The sequence below is a fragment of the Cherax quadricarinatus genome, chromosome 86 (assembly GCF_038502225.1).
Source record: "Cherax quadricarinatus isolate ZL_2023a chromosome 86, ASM3850222v1, whole genome shotgun sequence".
Classification (NCBI taxonomy): Eukaryota; Metazoa; Arthropoda; class Malacostraca; order Decapoda; family Parastacidae; genus Cherax; species Cherax quadricarinatus.
The window spans coordinates 5908563-5934909 of NC_091377.1; the positions used below are offsets into that span (position 1 = coordinate 5908563).

General features: G+C 36.3%; 1 protein-coding gene across 4 annotated transcripts in view; it reads left to right on the forward strand.

The window, feature by feature from the left end:
* Positions 1-25398, forward strand: part of LOC128702962 (roquin-1) — a 73834-nt gene extending 48436 nt beyond the window's left edge. For 2 of the 4 annotated variants that reach the window (XM_070103596.1, XM_053797457.2), the window contains exon 10: positions 4218-4417. In XM_070103596.1, coding sequence (XP_069959697.1) covers positions 4218-4286 — 69 coding nt within the window. In that variant the 3' untranslated portion in view covers positions 4287-4417. Of the gene's footprint in view, positions 1-4217; positions 4469-25270 lie in introns of those variants that run through there. The other 2 variants (XM_053797455.2, XM_053797456.2) reach the window with 2 other exon arrangements.
* Positions 25399-26347: the final 949 nt, after the last annotated feature.

Genomic DNA, 26347 nt, shown 5'->3' on the forward strand with positions numbered 1-26347 from the left:
AGAAGGGAATGTATGAAAGTATAGTGGTACCAACACTCTTATATGGGTGTGAAGCTTGGGTTGTAAATGCTGCAGCGAGGAGGCGGTTGGAGGCGGTGATGTCCTGTCTAAGGGCAATATATGCAGAGAATTCGGAGTGTGGAAATTAGGAGAAGGTGTGGAGTTAATAAAAGTATTAGAGGGCTGAAGAGGGGTTGTTGAGGTTGTTTGGTCATTTAGAGAGAATGGATCAAAGTAGAATGACATGGAGAGCGTATAAATCTGTAGGGTAAGGAAGGAGGGGTAGGGGTCGTCCTCGAAAAGGTTGGAGGGAGGTTTTGTGGGCGAGGGGTTTGGACTTCCACCAAGCATGCGTGAACGTGTTATATAGGAGTGAATGAAGATGAATGGCATTTGGGACCTGATGAGCTATTGGAGTGTGAGCAGGGTAATATTTAGTGAAGGGATTCAGGGAAACCAGTTATTTTTATATAGCCAGACTTGAGTACTGGAAATGGGAAGTACAATGACTGCACTTTAAAGGGAGGGTTGGGATATTGGCAGTTTGGAGGGATGTGTTGTGTATCTTTATACGTATATGCTTCTAAACTGTTGTATTCTGAGCACCTCTGCAAAAACAGTGATTATGTGTGAGTGAGGTGAAAGTGTTGAATGATGATGAAAGTATTTTCTTTTTGGGGATTTTCTTTCTTTTTGGGTCACCCTGCCTCGGTGGGAGACGGCCGACTTGTTAAAAAAAAAAAATACATACATACATCAATGAAAAAATTAAAATGGCTCATATGAACTTTGGAATTACTTTTTTAATAAGTAGAAACAATTATGTTTCTGTATCTGACATATAGTTTTCCTTAAATATTATTGGATAAGAAAAAAAGTAGAAATATAAGATTTTTTGTTACGGGAAATTATATTGACTTAGTTATCTCACTGGAGACAAAAGTATTCAAAAGATATAATTTTTGCATTAAAGTAGTCATGTGTGGTGTAAATATTATGCAGAGAATTCTTAGTGTGGAAATTAGGAGGATTTGTGGAGTTACTAAAAGTATTATTCAGAGGGCTGAAGAGGTGTTGTTGAGGTGGTTTGGTCATTTAGAAAGGATGGAGCAGAATACAATGACTTGGTGGGCGTATAAATCTGTAGCAGAGGGAAGGAGGGGTATGGGTCATCCTAGGAAATGATTGAGGGAGGGGGTGAAAGAGGTTTTGCATGCAAGGGGCTTGGATATGCAGCAGGCATGTGTGTGTTAGATAGGAGTGAATGGAAACGAATGGTTTTTGGGACTTGACAAGCTTTCGGAGTGTGAGCAGAGTAATATTTTGTGAAGGGATTCAGGGAAACCAGTTAGCCAGACTTGAATCCTGGAGGTGGGAAGTACATTGCCTGCACTTTAAAGGAGGGGTCTGGGATATTGGCTGTTTGGAGTGACATCTGATATGTCATATCTGGGCGCCTTTGCAAGGAGAGTGATTATGTGTGAATTCTGGCAAAAGTGTTGAATGATGGTGAAAGTTTTTTTTCATTTTTGGGTCACCCTGCCTTAGTAGGAGACGGCCAATGTGTTAAAAAAAATATACTTATAAACTAGGGAATTTTTTTTACACAATTCAGTCTACAAATCCATTTACCTTGAATTATAAAAACAATAATTTACTTGTACAGTGGTACCTTGACTTACGAGTAATTTGTTCTGTGACTGAGCTTGTAACTCAATTTGTTTGTATATCAAATCAATTTTCCTCATTGAAATTAATTAAAATGCCATTAATCTGTTCCAGCGGAATTCCTGGCTCTCAGAAGGCAGGAGAAAATACTTCAATATAATGCTGATATCAACTCTACAGCTTATTTATCTATCACAATTGATCTAATATGACATAATAAACAATATAAATAGCAGGAACATAATATATACTATAGAATGAATAAAATATGTCATTGTGACGAGTGGTGGCGGCCACTACCGAGGTAAAAATAATTATTGTTCTGACCATATCTTCCCATTCTTGCCCTTCTGAGGTCTTATTATAAGAGAAAACAGACTGTTTGTGAGGCTAACCGCACTAAATCACTAGTTTCATAAGGAAGACACTGAAATAAAAGCGATTTTCTCGTGTTTTTTTATGATTTCATGCTTTAATTCAATGGACATCATCCTCCTCTTCATCTCAGTACTGTACTTTGCACTTACTTTCTTAGGACCCATGGTTAGAAAAAAAAAAATTTGACAAAATAACTGCACAAAAAGCACAGCACGCTGGGATGTTCTGCAGATGTTGTGGCATTTGCTGCGCCAACTAGTGGCGGCGTATCTGAAGCTCGCTTGTAATTCGGATTTTGGCTCACAAAGCAAAAAATCAACCGAGTGATGGCTCATAACTCGGAAAACTCGTAAGTTGAGGTACTTGTAAGACAAGGTACCACTGTATAGCTTTTATAATATATACTGTATCAGGTCCATCCTTGTCTACAGTGTTATCTATGAAGAAATTACATAAAATATAATGTGGCTTTTTATATAGTATTGTCATCATTCTTCCATCTAATGAGAATAAATTTGCTGTTTATTTCACTATTTTAAATGCAACAGACTTTATATCGGTTATTTTTAAGTTATAGTACTGTTCAAATCTTATGATTTTTATACTGTTCTTTGCTGAATTTATGGGCTACCTCAGCTTATTACCAAATCCAGCCCTTTCTAAGGAATACTACCACTCCCTACCATGCCACCCACAATAGTTGGCTAGCACCTATGTACCTATTTACTGCTAGATGAACAGCAACAATGGATGTAAGGAAATAAGTGCAAATGTCTCCCCCTACCACAGGAATGAACCTGAGTCTTTGGGTTGTGAGTTGAAATCACTACCTTTGAGCTACAAACCACCTAAAGGTATAAACCATAAATATGGACGAGATATGTGTGGTCTTGGAATTAAAAAAAAAAAAAAAAAAGAGCTTAGTAAGTCTTCCCTGTAAAGTACATAGTAAATGCTGAATAACTAGAGCCTCACCCAGTAGGTGAAGAATGAGGGAACAGGACGGTAAGCAAGTTTGCTTGCTTTTAAATTATAACTCATTTCCAGGGAGATGTAACATCATTTAAGAGTGAGGAAGAGCGAGATGTGAGTGTAGTGGAGGTGTGTGAGGCGTTGGGTAAAATGAAAGGGGGAAAGTAACTTGGATTGATGGGATCATGACAGAAATGTTAACACCAGGTGGGGATATAGTTTTGAAGTGGTTGGTACTTTTGTTCATTGAATTGTTCATTGAATATATAAAAGAAGGGAAGGTACCTAGAGACCTGGCAGAGAGCATGCATATTTCCTTTATATAAAGGGAAGGGGACAGAAGAGGGTGTAAAAATTACAGGGGAATAAACCTACTGAATATACCAGGTAAAGTGTATGGTAGGGTTATTATGGAAAGAATTAAGGGTAAGATGGAGAGCAGGATCGTAGATGAACAAGGCTTTAGAAAGGGTATGGGATGTGTAGTCCAAGTATTTACATTGAAGCATGTAAGTGAACATTATTTAGATAAGGGCAGGAAAGTTTTTGTTGCTTTTATGCTTATTTTAATTTTGGCTTATTTTCAGCATTTATCCATTTATATATTTAAAAGGTAGCATATGTAGGTCTCACAATATCAGTTATATGATCTGGTGCTGGCCTAGTTTTCAAGTATGTTTCCTCAGTGAAAGGGAACTGAGAGAATGAGTGTTTCCCTTGTCACATACTTTCAAGGGTGACTTCAGATCTAGGACACACACATTTCACAAACTGACTGAGAACTACATTTCTTACACTTTTTTATTTTTTGGTGCACTGGCCATCTCCCACCAAGGCAGGGTGACCTAAAAAGAAAAAGTTTTTCCTTTTAGGTCACCCTTAGTAATTTATACAGAAGGGATTATTAGCCCCTTGCTTTTGGCATTCTAGTTGCCTCTTACATCATGCATGCCTTATAGAGGAAGAATTCTTTTCCACTTTCCCATGGAGATTTCTTAGACATATGATTATGAAAACAAAACAGAAACAAAAAACTGCATATAAATATGCCGAAAATAATTTCATGATGTTGACGGGCGACTGATGAAATATGGGTTACATTATATCAATGAACATTTCAGTATGATAGTTTTACATTTAATTTTTGCATTCATTTGCTTATATAGTACTGTATAAATATTAATTTTGTATTTTTGCAGGATGTATGTGAAAACAATTTTGAAGAACTTGAGAAGAAATGGCAGTTTGATTTTGTTGGAAATGAGTGACACATTACTGGTGTACAAAGACTTGGTAATGTGCAAATATAGCAAATAAGTGAGTATTTTTTTTTGTTTTTTTAGGAATCTAAGCTTACCATACTAAGTAAAAACAATAAGTCAAACTCACTGAAAAAGGAAGTTACAAATATGACACAAATTTCAGAGTGTAATTTACATACAGTACCTTGGTTAGAAACATTTTGAATGTTGTGATAGTTTATAGTATAAAGGAAGGCATACCAGTGTAATGACTAACTTCTCCACATTTTAAATGAAGAGACAAAAACTGAGGGCCTTTTTTATACATTGATCTGGGCAGTTTAATGCCTAATATTTCTTTACTTGTATGGCCGATGTCATTATTCTGCCATTTCAGTTTATTTTACGTTGACAGACATTGCCTTTTTTAAAAATTATGAAACCAAAGTTTCTGCTGCAGAACTGTAGAAATAACAGTTATTTGCTGTTATGATCATTTGCTTGACATACATGTAGATTTAAAAAATGTCTGTTGAGGTTTGTGCTCTGATAGTTTGATTTTTTTTTGTCTTATGACCTGTAGGTTAAAACAGGTCATGCTTTCTAGGAAGCACTTTAAACTGTAAGTCTAATATATTTCTATGTACAAAACTTCAGTTTGGTTGTTGTAGAATTGCTAATATTGCTGACGTTTTTTATAATGTTCAAATACTTGTATTATGAATAGGTCAAAATGTTTGCAACAGTCCATCAGTAAACGTTTTTTTGCGCAACTCAAAAATCTAAAATATTGACTGACTGTCAGTTATAGATTCAGCTTAATGAGTTAACAGAATTATCTTGTCAGCTTTGACTGGCATACTAATCCAACATGCCTACTGATTTAAGGTATGCTTACTGTATTCTGATATTTAGTGACTTCATGAGCATGTAGGAAAAGACAGTTGTATATATACATTTCCTAAAGTGAATGATTTAAATGTTCTGATATGAATATGTTCAGTACATTGTCACATCAGCGAAAGAAATCTTGCAGTAGTTAAAGTTAGGTCCACTTTTCTTAGTTTTGCAATGTGGTTTTGTGCAATTTAGAATACAGTATTTGGAGGACACTTTAGGTCTTAAACATGTGCTTTGTTAAAAACAGTTAAGACAGTTAAGTATCTTACCTTTGAATTAATTATAAATAGTTCATTTAGGTTTATATTAAGAATCTGCTATCAGTATTCAATTAAATTAGATATTTTAAAATTTGATGAAAAAACTATCAGAGAATATTTGTCTGCTGGAGTCCTTTCTTCTTTTTTTTCGCACCCTAAAACTCTTTAGATTTTTTCTTATCCGTATTACAAAAATTAATAGTCTCCATTAACTTCCTTGATTTCTTTAAAACTATTATTTATAAGTCGAGTGTCTTCTTTATTTAATGCAATGTTTTGTCTGCAAGTGCTCACAGTTATACTGGAAATACAGTCAGCATTTGTTTCCTATTCATTCACTTCTTTGCTCTTTATGTATGTGTACTCACCTATTTGTGGTTGCAGGGGTCAGTTCTCAGATCCTGGACCCACCTTTTAATTTGCTACTCCCTCAGATTCACTCCCTTTTAGCCTTATGGGACCTAACATATGTGCTCTTAAAACTATGTATGAAGCCTGCCTCCACCACTTCCTCACCAAAATCATTCCATTTCCCAACCACTCTCGACACCCCTGTGGCTCATCTGTACATTTATCTTCGAATGATATTTCCCAGTTCCCATTCCTTGCCTCTCAGACAGTCTATCTCTGTCTGCCTTATGAATTCCCTTGAGTATTTATATTTTATCATGTGACCTCTCTTGTTCTTCTGTCCTCCAGTTTCATTAGGTTCAAATCCATTAGCCTCTCATAGCTCATGCCCTTGAACTGAGGAACACTTTGTTGCATACTTCTTTTTAGAAAACATGCTTTTTCAGCTACAGGTTCCATACTGGTTCTATATACAAGATGGTCCTGACGTATGTTGTATAAAGGGGTCGAGGATGGCTGTTTGTAGGGATTCTTGAAAGCTACTCATAGATTTGCCAGAAGGGCATTGGCTGCAGAAGTTGATTGGCTGATGTGAGCCTCTGGTGGTAAACTGCGCATTATGCTCTCTCCTAGGTCTTTCTGTTTGAGTGAAGTCTTCAGCCTGTCCCCATAGTCTGTACCCATTTCCAGTTTTGCTCAAGCAGCCACTTATCTGAACTCACTCACAGTGTTTCCAGATCCCTATGGAACATTTCCTTATCCTCATCTGTTTTTATTGTCCTCATTAGTGTTACATTATTAGCAAACAAGGATATATCTGAATCAATCTCATCTGGAATGTCATTCATGTAAACCAGAAATAGTACTGGCCCTAGTAATGATCCCTGCAGAACCCACTAGTTACTCTTCTCCATTCTGATGGTTCTTTCCTGACAATCACTTTGCTTCCTTATTCTAAGATACTTTTTGATCCACCGGAGTACATTCCCTGATGTCCCTGCCTGAATCTCAAGTTTTTGGCCCAGCCTATTGTTGGGTACAGTATGAGATCCCTTCTTGTAGTTTCAAAACAATTCAGTCCACCAAATCCTTTCTTTTTGCATATTTGTTGCTTTATCATAGAACTCCAGCAAGTTAGTAAAACAAGATTTGTCATCCCTAAACCCATGCTGGTTATTGTTAATGAAATCATTTCTCTCCAAGTGTTTTACCATTCTCCACCTGATGAGTTTATTACTTTGCAAGGTATGCCTGTCAGAGAAACAGGTCTGTAGTTAAATGCCTCCTGTCTGCTTTCTTAAATATAGGGACTACATTTACTTTTTTCCAGATCTTTGATAACTGTCCTGTTTCCGTTGACTTATTGTAGATCATAGCTAGTGGTTTAGATAGTGTTTCTGCACCCTTTTACAGAATTCATGATGATGCATTGTCAGGTACCATTGCCTTAGATATATCCAGGTCCATCAAAAATTTCTTTACCTCTTCCCTTGTTGTGTGGATGGCATCCAATACTTGTTGGTGCCCTCCTGTTCTTTAGTCTCTCTGGTATTGCCTTAGTTTTCTCCTTTCTCTCAGTTGAATTATTTGGTCCTTTACTGTTGTCTTTTTTCTGATGTGGCTATGAAGTAGTTTCAGTTCAGACTTGGCCTTTGCTGGTATGTCATTCTCATATTATCTCTCAACCTCTTTCTTCACTCTAGCATATTCATTTCTGGCCAATCTGCTTACTTCTTTGTTCTTGTTTCATCCTTTTCTCTCTGTATTTTTTCCACTTTTTTATACTTTTCTTTTTTGCCTCCCTGCATCTCTGGTCGAACCAAGGGCCCTTTGCCTTTGTTGTGTCTGTATCTATTTCTTGGTATGAAGATCTCGGCTTCCCTGCATTTTCCAGCCAGGTACTCCAACTCGTCCACTGACCTGCCTTCCAAGTTGCTGTCCCAATCCACTACATTCTCTCAGCCTCTCAAAATTCACATTTCTAGTCTGGCTTTTCATGCTTTCTACCTGTGTATCCCACTGCTTGTAGTTCTTCATATGACCATATTTGATGATCCTTCCACTTTCTCATTATAATACATTTGAACACATCATGAAATATTACTCATATCTGTAGGCAGGCTTTTTTTTTTTATTAACACATCGGCCGATTAGTACAATAAAATATTCCCAGGTAAAACTAGTTATCTTATACAAATGGAAAACTATGTTTATTTTGAATCCCACTAAAACCTACTAGACTTCCAGGGAAGTGAATCTTATAGTGGCCAGTTAATGGCAGTTATAAAATACCAGAAAGGATCTATTACTGACCAGACATGCTACATAATAGGTGAGTAAATCATCCTGGCTGTAATCCTGATGGCGTCTTGTTTTTAATATCCCAGATGACTGCTGAATTTGCGCGTAAATGTGCGAGTATATTACATTATTCTTATTTGTCAGTCTGCATGTTGGATAGGAAGCTGCAGATTCATATAAATATTTAGACTAATGAGTCCCCCAGATGGTTACTTAGTATTACCAAGGCTTAATGGCAATTAGTTTTAAACATTCACAGAAGTATTCTGGTGCTAAGTTACCATGTTCTTCACATGCCCTCTTCACATTTAAACATTCCACACATGCACACACACTTCACATCATAAAACAGACTTTTTGCTATTGATTGTGTTATTAAGAGCTTGCGGTAATCATTTCTGACTGTTTATATTTCACCCAGAAAGGTTGATTTAAGTCAGACTAAGTGTTTTGTTCAAGTCTTTTCTGACTTTGACTTGGCTAATCATGCTTGAGTATTAGCCCATAGAATAAAAAATGCTTTGATTTAGTAAAGAAATAATGAACTCATCTAAGAACATCTATATTAGAATGTCCTGGTTTTTATAATTTATCTATTTATATATTTTTGTTAAATAGTTATAAGTTACTGAAGATATTTTATCCTTCTTAGTTACTTATCATATACATTCTTAGCAATTTGACATCATCTGTACAGTATTAGACATATATGCTTGTCCCCAGAAAAAAAAAAGTTCCAAAAAAGTTGTGCTATAGCTCAGCACCTTGAGACAATCTGCTTGACATACTTATAGCCAGGTCTGAGTTCTGCTCTCAAAGCCTGGCCTAAGGTTAGATGTCATTGTTGACTTCCTAGTCAACCTGACTGTTGCTGCCAGCAGTCTGCTTGTGTAGTTACAGAGAAGTCCATAAAAACAATTCTGAGAATTTGTTTTATTTTTACACTCATAGAGGTGCAGTTTCCTATTCAAATGGGCATCAGCATGATATCTGTCAAATACATGCAAAGTGTAAAGCTTATTTATATTTTTAAGAATGTCAACTCCCTGGTCAGTATGCGAAAAGTGCAACATAAAAGACACAATACACTGAATAGGTCTGGGGATGAGCTTTTAATTCAGCTACAGTATACAAGAAGCTTTCTTAGCAAGGCTTCATGTAATGATGTGTCACATTACTTTGTATATATATATGTGTGTGTATGTATATACAGTAATAACTGTAGACATGCATTAATACATACATCTTCAGATATACACATTTATTAACATTTATACTTAATGAAATTAACAGTTTATGGTATTGTTAATGTTTTGTAAGAATTCATACTATGCATGAAAATGGAGAGAAATTGATAATATTAATAATGATGTAATAATTCTCATCATAATATACACAAATCAAAGATAATTTGTATGTATCTTGTAGATATACTGTCATGATTGAATAATTTTTGGGTGTTACCTTATTTTAAAGGTGAACATGACATGCCAATTTCAATTAGAGCCCTTTTCTTTATATATATATATATATTATATATTATATATATATTTCTCACTTTGTAATTTAAAACTGTCTAGCAATGCGAGAATATTCATGACCAAAGCATTATCTCTCTGCTAGATAAATAATGACTAAATGATCAAAATTGCAATGCAATAAATATCATTGCAGAAAGATAATGCCATGTTTGTCTTGAAGATTAATAATGTATTTAAAGTGTACCTAGCCTTCTCATCAGTTGATGATTTGACCAGTTGCTGGCTACTTGCATTCAATTCTTGTTCAACTTGCATTCAATTCTTGTTCAAGTGGTGAGCAAATGAACACACACATGTTCACACATCCATTAAAAAACACTTGTTTCCATTCACTTGTATTTAACATGCTCACACAAGTTTGTCTCCATTCACTCCTATCTAACATGTTTACACAAGTTTGTCACCATTTACTATCTCACATGGTCATACAGGTTTGTCTCCATTCACTCCTATCTAATGCTTACACAAGTTTATTAGATGCTGAAACCTCTTAACACTCAAAAGCCTCTTCTGGCCCTTCCTCCAGTCATTCCTGGGACAAACCCTACACCTACTACTTGGTACCCCAGATTTATATACTCTCTTAATCAACCTATACCTCTCCATCCTCTGCACCTGCACAAACTACTTCAACAATCCCTCTTCAGCCCTCTGAATTGTACCCTTGGGGATCTACATTGGCTCTTAATTACTATGCTCTAAGGTTTCTGCATGATATTTACACCACATAATTCTGTCAAACATGACATCTCCACTGCCTCTAACCTTCTGTTTGCTGCAACATTGAAAACCCATGCCTCACACCCATATGAAAGTGCTAGTACCACTATGGTACATTCCATTATTTACCTCCATAAATAAACTTTTTCTTTCCAGATACTTCAACACACCATGCTATGGTTCACCTCATCTTTCATTGACCGTCTGTTGACATGTCCACTCCCAAATATCTAAATTCATCTGCTTCCTCCATACTCCCTCCCCTCCCATCTGATATTCAGTCTACCGTTGCCTAGACTTTTTGTTCCTCTTATCACCTTGTTCTTTTCTACTTTTATTTTTAATTTTCCTCTTTTAATACTCTCCCAAATTCATCTACCAGCCTTGTAACTTGTCTTCAGAATCCACCTAAAAGAACTGTGTCATCAGCAAAGAGCAATTGGGATAACTCCCACTTTGTATCAGTTCCAGCATCTTTCAGTACCGCACCCCTTCCCTAGCATTCACAACCCTCCCCCCATCTATAAATATATGTATTAAACAATCATGGTGACATCATGCATCCCTGTCTAAACACTATTTTCACTGGGAAATAGTCCAATAGTCCCCCTTGGTGGGAGACAGCTGGTGTGTTGAAAAAAAATACAGCCTCTCCTCACTTAACGACGGAGTTCCATTCCTAAGACCACGTCAGTAAATGAATTCGCCGCTAAGTGAGGAGCATACTGTAATGGTAGTGGGTTTGTGTCAACCATCTTTGATATAGTTTTAATGTCACCTTTGCACCATTTCTAGCATTTCTGGTATATTTTTAAATGTTCATACAGTTTTTTTTTTTCAACAAGTCGGCCGTCTCCCACCAAGGCAGGGTGACCCAAAAAGAAAGAAAATCTCCAAAACGAAAATACTTTCATAATCATTCAACACTTTCACCTCACTCACACATAATCACTGTTTTTGCAGAGGTGCTCAGAACACAACAGTTTAGAAGCATATACGTATAAAGATACACAACATATCCCTCCAAACTGCTAATATCCCAAAACTCCTCCTTTAGAGTGCAGGCATTGTACTTCCCATTTCCAGGACTCAAGTCCGGCTATATAAAAATAACCAGTTTCCCTGAATCCCTTCACTAAATATTACCCTGCTCACACTCCAACAGATTGTCAGGTCCCAAATACCATTCGTCTCCATTCACTCCTATCGAACATGCTCATGCACGCCTGCTGGAAGTCCAAGCCCCTCGCCCACAAAACCTCCCTTACCCCTTCCTTCCAACCTTTTTGAGGACGACCCCTACCCCGCTTTCCTTCTCCTACAGATTTAAATGCTCTCCATGTCATTCTACTTTGATCCATTCTCTCTAAATGACCAAACCACCTCAACAACCCCTCTTCAGCCCTCTGACTAATACTTTTATTAACTCCACACCTTCTCCTAATTTCCACACTCCGAATTTTCTGCATAATATTTACACCACACATTGCCCTTAGACAGGACATCTCCACTGCCTCCAACTGCCTCCTCGCTGCTGCATTCACAACCCAAGTCACACCCATGTGAGAGTGTTGGTACTACTATACTTTCATACATTCCCTTCTTTGCCTCCATAGATAACGTTTTTTGACTCCACATATACCTCAACGCACCACTCACCTTTTTTCCTTCATCAATTCTATGATTAACCTCATCCTTCATAAATCCATCCGCCGACACATCAACTCCCAAGTAGTATCTGAAAACATTCACTTCTTCCATACTCCTCCTCCCCAATTTGATATCCAATTTTTCTTTATCTAAATCATTTGATACCCTCATCACCTTACTCTTTTCTATGTTCACTTTCACACCCTTTACTTCATCATCCCACCAATCACTCCTCTTTCCTCCTGCCCCACCCTCCTATAACCACAGACTTCTGCCCCACATTCTAATACTGCATTTTTAAAACTCATCCAACCCTCTTCAACCCCCCCTCTACTCATTTTTGCACTAGCCCACCTTTCTGCCAATAGTCGCTTATATCTCACCCGAACTTCCTCCTCCCTTAGTTTATACACTTTCACTTCCCTCCTACTTGTTGTTGCCACCTTCCTCTTGTCCCATCTACCTCTTACTCTAACTGTAGCTACATCTAAATAATGATCCGATATATCAGTTGCCCCTCTATAAACATGTACATCCTGGAGCCTGCCCATCAACCTTTTATCCACCAATACATAATCTAACAAACTACTTTCATTACGTGCTACATCATACCTTGTATATTTATTTATCCTCTTTTTCATAAAATATGTATTACTTATTACCAAATCTCTTTCTACACATAGCTCAATTAAAGGCTCCCCGTTTACATTTACCCCTGGCACCCCAAATTAACCTACTACTCCCTCCACAACATTTTTACCCACTTTAGCATTGAAATCCCCCCAACCACAAGTACTCTCACACTTGGTTCAAAACTCCCCACGCATTCACTCAACATTTCCCAAAATCTCACTCTCTCCTCTTCACTTCTCTCTTCTCCAGGTGCATATACACTTACTATAACCCACTTTTCACATCCAACCTTTATTTTACTCCACATAATCCTTGAATTAATACATTTATAGTCCCTCTTTTCCTGCCATATCTTATCCTTCAACATTATTGCTACTCCTTCTTTAGCTCTAACTCTATTTGAAACCCCTGACCTAATCCCATTTATTCCTCTCCACTGAAACTCTCCCACCCCTTCAGCTTTGTTTCACTTAAAGTCAGGACATCCAGCTTCTTCTCATTCATAACATCCACAATCATCTCTTTCTTAACATCCACAATCATCTCTTTCTTATCATTTGCACAACATCCATGCACATTCAGACTTCCCACTTTGACAATTTTCTTCTTCTTATTCTTATACAGTTGTGTATTGTATATTGTAATAAACTGAATGGAGGAAATCAGCTCTAATATACGTTATTTAGGTATGTATACTGGTCAGAGAGCCCGTCATAAGTCTGAGTCGTTGGTAAATGAGTACATCGCTGAGGAGAGGCTGTATACTTTTTTTTCAACAAACCGGCCATATCTCATGAAGGTAGGGTGACCCAAAAAAGAAACACTTTCACCATCATTCACACATAATCACTGTTTTTGTAGCGGCATGCAGATATGACAGTTCAGATGTCACTTCAAACAGCCAATATCCCAAAACCCTCCTTTAAAGTGTAGGCATTGTACTTCCCACCTCCAGGGCTCAAGTCCGGCTAACCAGTTTCCCTGAATCCCTTCACAAAATATTACCCTGCTCACTCTCCAACAGCTATTAAGTCCCAAAAACCATTCATCTCCACTCACTCCTATCTATATTTAAACATGCTGGCCATCTCCCACCAAGGCAGCATCACTGTCTTGCCAGAGGCAAGCAGATGTGATAGTTTAGATGTACCTCTAAACAGCAAATATCCCTAACACATACATATATACATATTACTATTTAGTGCTGATACCATTGTTTTTGAAAATGATGAATGAATGAGATTATAAATTCTGCACACAGGTTGAACAAGACTTGAGCATGTAAGTTGCCATTTAGAGACCCAGATTGTATAGGTTTGTGAAATTTTATATTTTTGTATTTATGTCTTACCTGCTGCTAGTGGTTATAGGGAGAGATTTTTTTCAATAAATCACTTACTACTGGATGTAATTTTTCAATTTTGGGAGATTTTTCATGAGTTGTTTCATAAATATGTGTAAAGTATGTATTACAGGCTTTGTAGAACTTGTATTATTAGGTATGGAAAACAATTATCATTTATCTTTGTAAATACCCTCATAAGGTTTGTGAATGCTTATAAAAAAAATATATTAATCAGTGTTAGACTCTATTGAATCATTAATAAGTTTGTAATATGCATACAGTTAATGAAAGAAGTTTTCATCCAGTAGCAAAAGATTTAAGATGTCTGTTGGGATTACATTCCCAGATTATTGCAGAATAAAAAAAAGTATATTATAGTGTACAGTATGCATAATGCAGTGAGACAATAGAAGACAGTTTGAAGATGATTTATCTGATGTATCAGAATATTTTATAATTTGATAAGGTATTAGCTGGTTATAAGCTTTTGGAAATTTTAATTTAAACTCTTGTCAAATGTATTTAAGTTGATAAATAATGGTCATAATTTGTGAGAGATATGAAGGTAGTGATGAGAGTCATTGTCTTCTGTAATCTCACTGATTAACTCTGTTTATCATCACCATGCTGTCAAGGAGATACTTTAAAAAATCACTGCCCATTTAAATCCATTGTGCATCATATATTAATGTTTGCCATGATGAATACCCTCTGTGTGTTTCATATTGGAATAGTTTGTATAATATTGTACAGTTGAGAGAATTTTATGTGACTCCAGTGCTACTCTACATAAATACTAACGAGCCCTATTGGTGTTTGCACTGGTGTTTTGAAGCAGCCATTATATGTTGAGAAGCTTCTCCTGCTTGAATGCACCATCTAAGAAGCTGCAAGTGATTCATGATGCTGCTGCTGCTATTTTCCTCAACATGAAGCATCACAGCTCTCAAAGATGTTCATGTCATCGTGAGAACATAGAAGATTTATAAATTCACTCTAGTTTTAGTTGACTTCAGAACATTTTCACTCATTTTTGTATTTTACAAAAATAACATCTTTTAAAACTTACTGGAATTTTAAAAGGTAATATTATCACAGATTTAAGAGTGAAACAGTTTTGAGTATTAGTTGAAAGTCCATAGTCTTTTCAAGTCAAGAATGGCTGGAACACAGAATAACATGACAAACAATATAAATTATTGTGTATGTATGCCATGGGGCATTTTGATTTTTGATTTTTATAATATTGCAGTTGAGAAGTTTTATCATATAAAAGTTTAGTTGATGTGTTTAACAACACATTGAACTTATTCTCTATTAATACTTTGAATATTTAATGATAAGTGAAACTATAACAACTGCTCTTTGGCTACATGGTATTGTGTGTTTCTTATTGCTGTTCAGCTAATAAGTTATAGTTATTACTTATTGTAAACCCCATTTACATCATTTGCGCTTAAGCATACAGTAGGAAGCACTTCAAGTGGAGAAGCACAGCATGCTTCAGCAAGGACATTCTATTCCAGGCAACTAGGTTACCTGCTCAGATATGTCCAAAATTACATGAACTCAGGTGATGATGTGTTGGTCACATTTTCTTGATTAATATCATGTTTTCAAAATTTTTGGCATTTTATTTATTTGGCATAGGTTCAGCCAGTTTTTTATAAATGTAAATATCATGACCACTGCCTACTTAATAAGTAGCAATCATTTAACTTTTATTTAGTAGTGACAGTTCATGTCAAACCAGTTCTAATGTGTGAGTACCAGCTTTATGGAATAAGGACCCATGTGTTGACTGGAAGGAATTTTGTTATTAATTTGAGTGACTATAGCACATAATTTACCATGTTCATGATTCTAAGCCTATATTAGGACCTACCAAATGGATAAAAAGTTTATAGCTTTTATCAACTATTAGGATCATTGATTTACTGTGGTTGGATTATTGATATACTGTATGTATCAGTTATCTACTTCCCATGGGAAGCTCATTGTTTTTTATGCAAAAATGCAAATTCTATTATGAAATCCTTTCTATGGGTTGGTGTAGATTTTCATATTGTTTTTCTAACTCTAGCTTGAGATTAGGGTATATGTGTGTTGTGTTAGTATGTAAGTAGAACTCAAGTACTGTAGTGGAACTTTGCTGACTTACTTTACCATCTCCAGCAAGACACAGTTAACATGTATATCTTGTCAACACTTGGTTTTAATATGACCATTTTGGTTTCCTTGTCACTTCTTATATAGATTAGTAGTGCAGTATTTGATGTTTCATAGTAAGTAATGGGTGGATTTATTCTTCTCTTTTTATTAACTATAGTATAATGATTGTGACGGAGACAGCATACTTTGGTTTTACTGATGTACTGAGAAACTTGTGGTACAGCAAATGTAAAGGATTAATACTTAACATTTTCAGTGTGATGAGTACAAGCTCTTTACAGCAATAGCTTGTTGATTAATTATATAAGTAAAGGTACCAGTAGTTTCCATAATATGCTTGAGTTTACATTTACTAGTATTGCCAACATATACAAAAAACTTGCCACATATTGTTAGATTAGTGATTTCATGTATTTACTTTAACAGTGGCTTTAGCAAGCCATTGATATGTAAGCATCTTTGTGATGTTCTTTGGTTATGCTGTGTATCTTCTTATTAGCAGCCATCACCTACCTGGGAACTACATTTTCTGTGTTCTGCTTGGTACACTTGGGATTTTCAGACAGTACATTACAAAACTGTCTTCTTATTCTTCTGCTCCAATATCATAGCTTCAAATTTTAATTGTTGTCATGTATTGAGCTGTAGGAATTTTAGCTTCGTAGTGTCCCAAAGTGAGGGTGCAGAGAAGTCACTTTGCTGTTTAGTTTTAAGTTTACAATAATGACCAGATGAACCATTATGAGCTCTTCAAATTATTCTTATTAACATATAATCCTTATAAGTAGAGGTTACCAAATAAGGATTGCTTATGAAAGGTTTGCACCCATGCTATTTTATTTTCTTCATATTGCTTTTCACAGTATAGGAGTGAAATTTTATTGTATTGTATATTGACAGTAATATAGGGAAATAAGAGCTGTTGATTATCCAAGTTGAGTTGAATGTAAATTGGGGATTAGGTCGACCCTTTTACAATATGGTGGAGTCTGTTTAAACTTTTCTTTTTCTACAAAAGCTACAGTAGTAAAATATGTGTTGCAGAAGTCTCTGGGTTCTAGATTTGTGAATCTGGATCTGCCTGGCAGTCACTGTGCAATAACTATGAAGCCTCAGAATGACTATTGTTGATAAACACCTCATGCCACTTTTTTTTACCTGAATTTTCCTGAACTTGGGTATCTATAAAATAGTTCAGCCAGTCTAATTCTCTTGGTCATGACTGGACTACACAAAGGTGTAACACTTGAAATTGAAGTCTAGAGTAGTTACAGGATTTGAATGGGGGTATAAAACTTTGTCAAGCCAGTATGTTAATTTTTGCATCAAAACCCTGGCAACTTTTCTAAACCCAATTTAAATCTCACAGTTACTCTAGATCCTAGGACTTGTGGTTTTTTGTTTTCAAATATGGTGGAAACCTAGCTCTGATAAGCTATTAAATGCTTAACCACAGCTATATAGCACCAATAAGACAACTGATGCTTACTCGCTAAATGTGACAAGACCCTAACAAGGTCTGCTAAGAGGGACCCTTGTCAGGATACACTTTTCTTTTCCCTAAAGAACACATCACCACCACCCAGATTTAAACTCTTAATATCAAGTTGAAGAACAATTGAGAAAAGTCAGTACTATATGCTATTGGTGTTCAAGTGCCAACAGAAATAAAGTAAAAGATTTTTGATTCGTGTTGTTCCTCCATGACCAAGCTGAGACCTTAAAGCCCCTCAATGGTGTCTGGTATGCAGCTGTTTTTGCCTGAACAAATCGTCAGAGGTCATTTATTCCAATTGGCTAGTATTTTCACAGCTGTCCTTCACATTGCAGCCATGTCTACATTGTCATTTGACCCTTGTAGGTTTAGCACTTTTTTATAATAATAATAATAATAATACATTGTCATTTGTATTTGTTTTGGACTCTTGAAGTGCATTACAGATTATCCAAAAATTCAACTCTCCTCATCCCATTTTCCCTCATATACAGTTTTGGTTATGTAACATTTCTAGTATATGTAAAGAAGGTTGTATTTTGCTGGGTCTCTTGACCTGCCGATGCTCAAGGCAGTGAATATGTAGAATCGGCCACTCTGTCAGCTGTTCAAGACCTTCCAATTTACATTGAATTCCTCACTTGAGTATTTTTTGGTTCTTTCTCACCACTCCCACAACCATTAGCAACAACGTTGGTCCCCGTTGGCCCACAAAAAATTGTTTTCTATCAACTTACATTTAGGATTCTGGCTATCTTCCCACTGTTGTCGGGTTTGGAAAACTGCACTCTTGCACTTATGTATTGCACACGCATATCTCACTTGCAGATACCACACAAAGAAATGACCGCCACCTGTCTCCAAGGACTGTCAAGTTGTACTGTCCGTCCAACATATCTTAATAGTTTGTCCTGTCTATCATAGTACATGCAGGATCCACTTCTGACATCTAAACCCCTAACTTTGCACACCCCTACCCTTCACTCACTCTTAACCTTTGCACGTCTCTCCCCATAGCTCTGTATGACCCTTATGAGTGTAGTGCTTAAATTATAATAATAATAATAATAGTAATTAAAGTTGCAGCACAGTAGTTAAAAGGATCCAGGAATAAATCCTAGAAGTACTGAAGATTTAGTAACACATTCACCATTTTCTAAGATTCACCATCCTCATTTAATAGCTGTTTTACCAGAATTGGCCAAATATAAAAATTAAAATGACTCTCCGAACTGCATAACACCTTCCCATCCTACACAGTGTAGGCAATGTACTTTTCTCACCTCCAGAACTTTAAATCCAGCAGATGGGTGTCTCAATCCCTTCATAAATGTTACCTTGCTCACACTCTGACAGCACATCAGTTCCCCAAAAAATCATCCACTCACACCACTAACATTCATGGGAGAGTACTAAACCCACGAGGTCATACAGATGCCACTCAAACATCTAGCTGTGCTTTCAGTGATTCAGCTCCAACATATGGGCCCCCACATCATAACCTATAATTAACCCCTGTGATTTATTTCCCTGTTGCTTTCCAGTGCATTCCATGAGCTTTATCCTGAAGAAGCTCCTCCTTATGAATCCTAAGATCATTTATCTGGAAGAACAGGCACTCAAGAATAACATAATTGCAAGTAATTATCATCTTTAGTTTTTGCTTGTGTCCCCAGCATTCTAGTTCCATCCCTGTGTGTATATGTACTACTGCAATCCTAATATTTCACTTAGAGGCAGCTCTGTTTTAAAGAGTAGCATTTGCAGTTTTAAAAATTGTCATTAGAAATTTCCTTTTGGCTGATAAACATTGTACAAAAGCTCATAATTGTTAATTTTGTCATGATTTTTGAGAGACCAGAGCAGCTACCAGGTGTAATTCAGTCTTCATTGTGGGGTAGGGCACATAACCTCTGTTTTTTAACAGGTTGTACAGGTATTTTGACACAGTATATTATTATTATTATAATCAAAAAGAAGCGCTAAGCCACAAGGGCTATACAGCAACACAGTATATTGCAATAAAAATATTGCATTATTCTATGCATCAAAATTGTATAATGCAGTAAAGATACTCATTAACATGATGAATTATGTATTGATAATTTACACTTGATTTTTATGAATGTATCATACCATTGACATATTTTAGTATTATCTGTTCACTGAAAGATAATTTTATTAAAATTTGGTTTATGCTATTTTCTTTTAGAATATTATGAACATTCTGGTGGTCTTGTAGGTAAGTGCCTCCCTTTGTAAATTTGAGCTAAGCTTCCAGGCCAGATGTGAAAATTTTATAATTGTGCATTGTGTGTATGTAACTCATCTTGGTTATGTGATGTTGAAACTTCCTCAGAATGTAACAGCACAACTATCATGTCAGAGACAAATTTAAGAGGTGAATGTTCCTGGTAGCAAATCTGGTGCGGTGGTTAGGGTCTCACAGTGAGAAGTTCAGTGAAGCTGTCCATGCCATCTCAGTAGTCTGCCTCTATATTAGTTTTAAGTATTGGACCGTTTTATGTCCTTAAAAAATTTGGCTCTATTTTGGAGCAGATTATGGAATCCACTTCTCTGTTTTAGGAGGGCTTATAATACATCAAGCAAGAATGAAGTATGGATAAAAGAATGCTTGTATCTAAGCACTTCTTGATACCCATAAAATTCAGCTCCCTGCTGTATTTAGATTTTTTTATTGTAGTAATAAGATATATTTGATATATATAAAATTATAAAGAAAAATGGCAAGGTTATTAAGTAAATAACAATGTGTAAAGGGTTGTAATTTGAGTGCTTTTGCTCCATCCATGTTGCAGTGCACAATTGTGTGCAATTATTGGCATGTGTGTATATTTGGCCAGCAATACTAGTCAACCATTTTCCATACAAGGTCATCCCAAATAATACAAAATTATTTGCCGATTAATTTGTACTATATGTATGTGTGTATACATACATACATATTATACAGTGGACCCCCGCATAACGATTACCTCCGAATGCGACCAATTATGTAAGTGTATTTATGTAAGTGCGTTTGTACGTGTATGTTTGGGGGTCTGAAATGGACTAATCTACTTCACAATATTCCTTATGGGAATAAATTCAGTCAGTACTGGCACCTGAACATACTTATGGAGTGAAAAAATATCGTTAACCGGGGGTCCACTGTGTATATATATATATATATATATATATATATATATATATGTAGGTAGTAGGTTGGTAGACAGCAACCACCCAGGGAGGTACTACCGTCCTGCCAAGTGAGTGTAAAACGAAAGCCTGTAATTGTTTTACATGATGGTAGGATTGCTGGTGTCCTTTTTTCTGTCTCATGAACATGCAAGATTTCAGGTACGTCTTGCTACTTCTACTTACACTTAGGTCACACTACACATGCATGTACAAGCACATATATACACACCCCTCTGGGTTTTCTTCTATTTTCTTTCTAGTTCTTATTCTTGTTTATTTCCTCTTATCTCTATGGGGAAGTGGAACAGAATTCTTCCTCCGTAAGCCATGCGTGTTGTAAGAGGCGACTAAAATGCCGGGAGCAAGGGGCTAGTAACCTCTTCTCCTGTATATATTACTAAATGTAAAAGGAGAAACTTTCGTTTTTCCTTTTGGGCCACCCCGCCTCGGTGGGATACGGCCGGTGTGTTGAAAGAAAGAAGAAGAATATATATAAATATATATATAAAATATATATATATATATATATATGTATATATATAATATATAAATAAAATGCCAGGAGCAAGGGCCTAGTGACCCCCTTCTCCTGTATAAATTACTAAATTTAAAAAGAGAAACTTTCGTTTTTCTTTTTTGGGCCACCCTGCCTTGTTGGGATACGGCAAGCGTGCGTGAGCGTGTTAGATAGGAGTGAATGGAGACGAATGGTACTTGGGACCTGACGATCTGTTGGAGTGTGAGCAGGTAATATTTAGTGAAGGGATTCAGGGAAACCGGTTATTTTCATATAGTCGGACTTGAGTCCTGGAAATGGGAAGTACAATGCCTGCACTTTTGAAGGAGGGGTTTGGGATATTGGCAGTTTGGAGGGATATGTTGTGTATCTTTATACGTATATGCTTACCATACCCCCGGCCGGGATTGAACCCGCGGTCATAGAGTCTCAAAACTCTATGACCGCGGGTTCAATCCCGGCCGGGGGTATGGTTTGTTTGCAATCGTGTCATTACGATTTCTTGAGTCACGTATATGCTTCTAAGCTGTTGTATTCTGAGCACCTCTGCAAAAACAGTGATAATGTGTGAGTGTGGTGAAAGTGTTGAATGATGATGAAAGTATTTTCTTTTTGGGGATTTTCTTTCTTTTTTGGGTCACCCTCCCTCGGTGGGAAACGGCCGACTTGTTGAAAAAAAATATATATATAATTATATAATACGTATATATATATACACGTATATATGTATATATGAGGTGGTTTGGTCATTTAGAGAGAATGGATCAAAGTAGAATGACATGGAAAGCATATAAATCTATAGGGGAAGGAAGGCAGGGTAGGGGTCATCCTCGAAAGGGTTGGAGAGAGGGGGTAAAGGAGGTTTTGTGGGTAAGGGGCTTGGACTTCCAGCAAGCGTGCGTGAGCGTGTTAGATAGGAGTGAATGGAGACGAATGGTACTTGGGACCTGACGATCTGTTGGAGTGTGAGCAGGGTAATATTTAGTGAAGGGATTCAGGGAAACCGGTTATTTTCATATAGTCGGACTTGAGTCCTGGAAATGGGAAGTACAATGCCTGCACTTTAAAGGAGGGGTTTGGGATATTGGCCGTTTGGAGGGATATGTTGTGTATCTTTATATGTGTATGCTTCTAGACTGTTGTATTCTGAGCACCTCTGCAAAAACAGTGATAATGTGCGAGTGTGGTGAAAGTGTTGAATGATGATGAAAGTATTTTCTTTTTGGGGATTTTCTTTCTTTTTTGGGTCACCCTGCCTCGGTGGGAGACGGCCGACTTGTTTAAAAAAAAAAAAAAAAAAAAATGTATATGTATATATATACATATGTATATATATATATGTATATATATATGTATATGTATATATATATATATATATATATATATATATATATGTATGTATGTATATATATATATATATATATATATATATATATATATATATATATATATATATACACGTATATATGTATGTATGTATATATATATATATATATATATATATATATATATATATATATATATATATATATATATATATATATATATATATATTCTTTCAACACACTGGCCGTATCCCACCGAGGCGGGGTGGCCCAAAAGGAAAAACGAAAGTTTCTCCTTTTACATTTAGTAATATGTACAGCAGAAGAGGTTACCAGCCCCTTGCTCCCAGCATTTTAGTCGCCTCTTACAACATGCATGGCTTACGGGAGGAAGAATTCTGTTCCACTTCCCCATGGAGATAAGAGGAAATAAACAAGAACATGAACTAGAAAGAAAATAGAAGAAAACCCAGAGGGGTGTGTATATATATGCTTGTACATGTATGTGTAGTGTGACCTAGATGTAAGAAGAAGTAGCAAGACATACTTGAAATCTTGCATGTTCATGAGACAGAAAAAAGACACCAGCAATCCTACCATCATGTGAAACAATTACAAGCTTTCGTTTTACACTCACTTGGCAAGACGGCAGTACTTCCCTGAGTGGTTGCTGTCTACCAACCTATTACCTAGATTTATATTTTATATATATATACACACATACACACAATATGGCTCTTGATGCCAGGAGTGGACTTGGTAGTGGCCAACGAAGAGGTGGAGCCAGGAGCTGTGACTCAACCCTTGTAACCACATATAAGTGATTAGGCGAACACACACACACACCCAAACCCCAACACACCCACCCTCTCCTCTCCCCCATAGGCAGTTTCCCACTAGTAACCCAAAGAATAAAATACATTCATCATCATTCTTTCATCAGTTCTCTTGCCAGTTTGAAAACACAATTCAGAATGACCTAAGCTGCAACATCCCCACCCATACCTCAAAGTGCAAGCACTGTACTTCCTACCTCCAGAACTTGAGCCCAGCCAAAAAAAAAAATGATAGTTTTGAAGCTGGATGGCTTAATTATGCATGGATTTGGATTGAGCATGGCTCTCGAGAAAGAACTGATTAATAATGTTCCGTATGAAAGGAAGTTGGGTATGCTAGCACCTAGTAAAACAAGAGTTGAAGAAAAGGTGGGAGAGTGATTAGAAGGTACAGGGATTGTGACAGGTGTATATAAGTAAACAAGACCTAAAGGACAACTAGCAGTAATGTAACATGCACAGCCATAGAAAGAAAAGAGATGGATAGAATAGAATGACCCTAATGGATTTAATCTTTTCCATGAATAGAATAATTGTGAGTAAAAGAGACACATGCTTCATTAACAGATAGCATTTCACTTGGAAACCAAACCTCATCAAGTAAAATTTGATAAAACATTGTGAAAGCAAAACATTTCCAAATACAGATTTTGATACTGTTATTTGTGTCTTTTTACTTTAACTATGTTGGTATTTTATACCACATGTACCCATAATAATTAGAATAAAAGTGATAGATAAATAATAGTGGATATTAACGTATGGGGACAGTTGATGATATGAGCAACTTGTGGGAGAAAAATGGTATAGGAAGTGGTGAGGAGGTATGTTGGTAATATAAGCATACAGTACTCACCTAATTGTGGTTGCAGGGGTCGAGACATAGCTCCTGGCCTTGCATAATGTGCTAATGTACAGATGTTTGTGATTATAAGAAGTGTGGTTGTGTGGCAAGGAGAGGAATAATTAGTGAAATGAAGTGAAAATGGGTTGCAAGATACAAAAATTGTATGAAAATTGTTTATAATCTAAGAATGCTACAAGGAAGATAGAGTATATGGGGAGGGAGAGCAGTTATAAGAGAGAGGACAGAAAACAAGAGAAATTGGAAGTTTTTATTAACAGATTTTGCTAAGAAGCGGCAGTTTTTGGAGACTGGTGAGGATGATAAATTTGTGATGTCTGTGCTCGTCTGGAAAGAACTAGAAAATGAGAGATAGTGCAGTTAAAGAATTTTCTTTCTGCGAGCCACCCTGCTTTAATGAGGAATAACCAGTGTTAAAAATATATTACTATTCTGAAATATGAAAAACATTTTTGAAGGGTTCTGTAAACAAATTATGAACACCGTCCCTCAGTTAACAACTTTTCTACTAGTCTAGGATTTCCCTGTCGTTTCTAGTTCAGAATACCTGCTGCCCATTTTCTACATAAAATTAGATCACTGCAGTAGGCCTACTGGCCCAGCAGGGAACGTCCTCAAATACATCCTTTCTCATAAATATATCTAACCTATATTTAAACCTACCAAAGGTGTTAGCTTTGATGACTACTTGGCAGATTATTTTACTCAGTTCTAATGCTAAACCAGTACTTTCCTACATCCCTTCTAAATCTAAATTTATCTAACTTTAATTCATTATTTTGAGTTCCTTCTTGGTTAGCCGTCTTCATTTTTTTTTTTTTTTTATTATATCACCTTTATTCAATGTCCTCAACTTACTGGTACTTCAGTCTAATCTTTCCTTATTCTCCATCTTTCAGGAGTGTAGGTTCAGGGTTCTCAATCTGCCTTCTGTATTTTCTCCATATCTTTTCTGTAGCATAGACCAAAACTCCACTGCAGGGATCAAGCAAATAACCAGAGTAGAAATTCCGACTTGGGAGGTCGAGGTCTCCCTGGTTCATTCTCTATAAAATAGATTTTTATACTTCAGAAATAAAATTCATTGTATGCTTTCTGAGGAACCATGGAATTGTCCCAACAGTACAAATTGTAACAAAAAACTCATAAATTGTTTGCTGGCCCCTTAATAACCAAACTACTCGGTAGCAACGATGACTAAATTTTGTATATATGTTTATAAAGTTCTGGTCATATCTTGCAAGTGAATTATTTAATGATGTAGAAGTCAAGAATAAAATTCATGATACAATGGCATGAAAAGAAATAATTATGATGTGTGAAGGTTCAGAAGGGTAGGAAGATATGCCGTAGACCCTGATAACTAGTGCAGACTTGTAACCAGCCTTAGTGTTGTCTATGTTGAGGAGCAAATGGGTAGAATTAGCCTCAGAGGTAATGGTTACCAACTGGCTTCTGGCTGTCTGAACCTTTCTGTAGGAACTGGGAATGAGATAAAGGAACGGCAGGAGATATAGTGTGATAAAAGTGATAGGGAAGTACAGTACTAGACTTGGGAAAAGATAGGCATTCGATGACTTGTGGTATTCCTTAGTGGTTCATCAGAACTTGTACACAGAGCCATACTGTGTGTGTGTAATGGTTTTTAGGTAAAGTTGGTCAAACATCCAAATTGTCCTAAGACTAGATGTTTCCAAAAAATTACTGTGTTGATAAATACTGTACACAGTATTTCTGTGAATAGTCATTATATACAAAATTTTTAATTTTGCATCCTAACATAACTGTTCTCTCTTAGGTCAGTATAAATTTAGCATCAATTAACACCAAAGAAATACACAATTTTGTACTCTGGCTGATTTTCACAGTTATTGAAAAAAAATTTAAATTGGCAAAATGATTATTAGCTTTTATGATGAGGCAAAGTTCCTGCCAAAAATGGGTATTATATATACAGTATACACAATATATAGTTG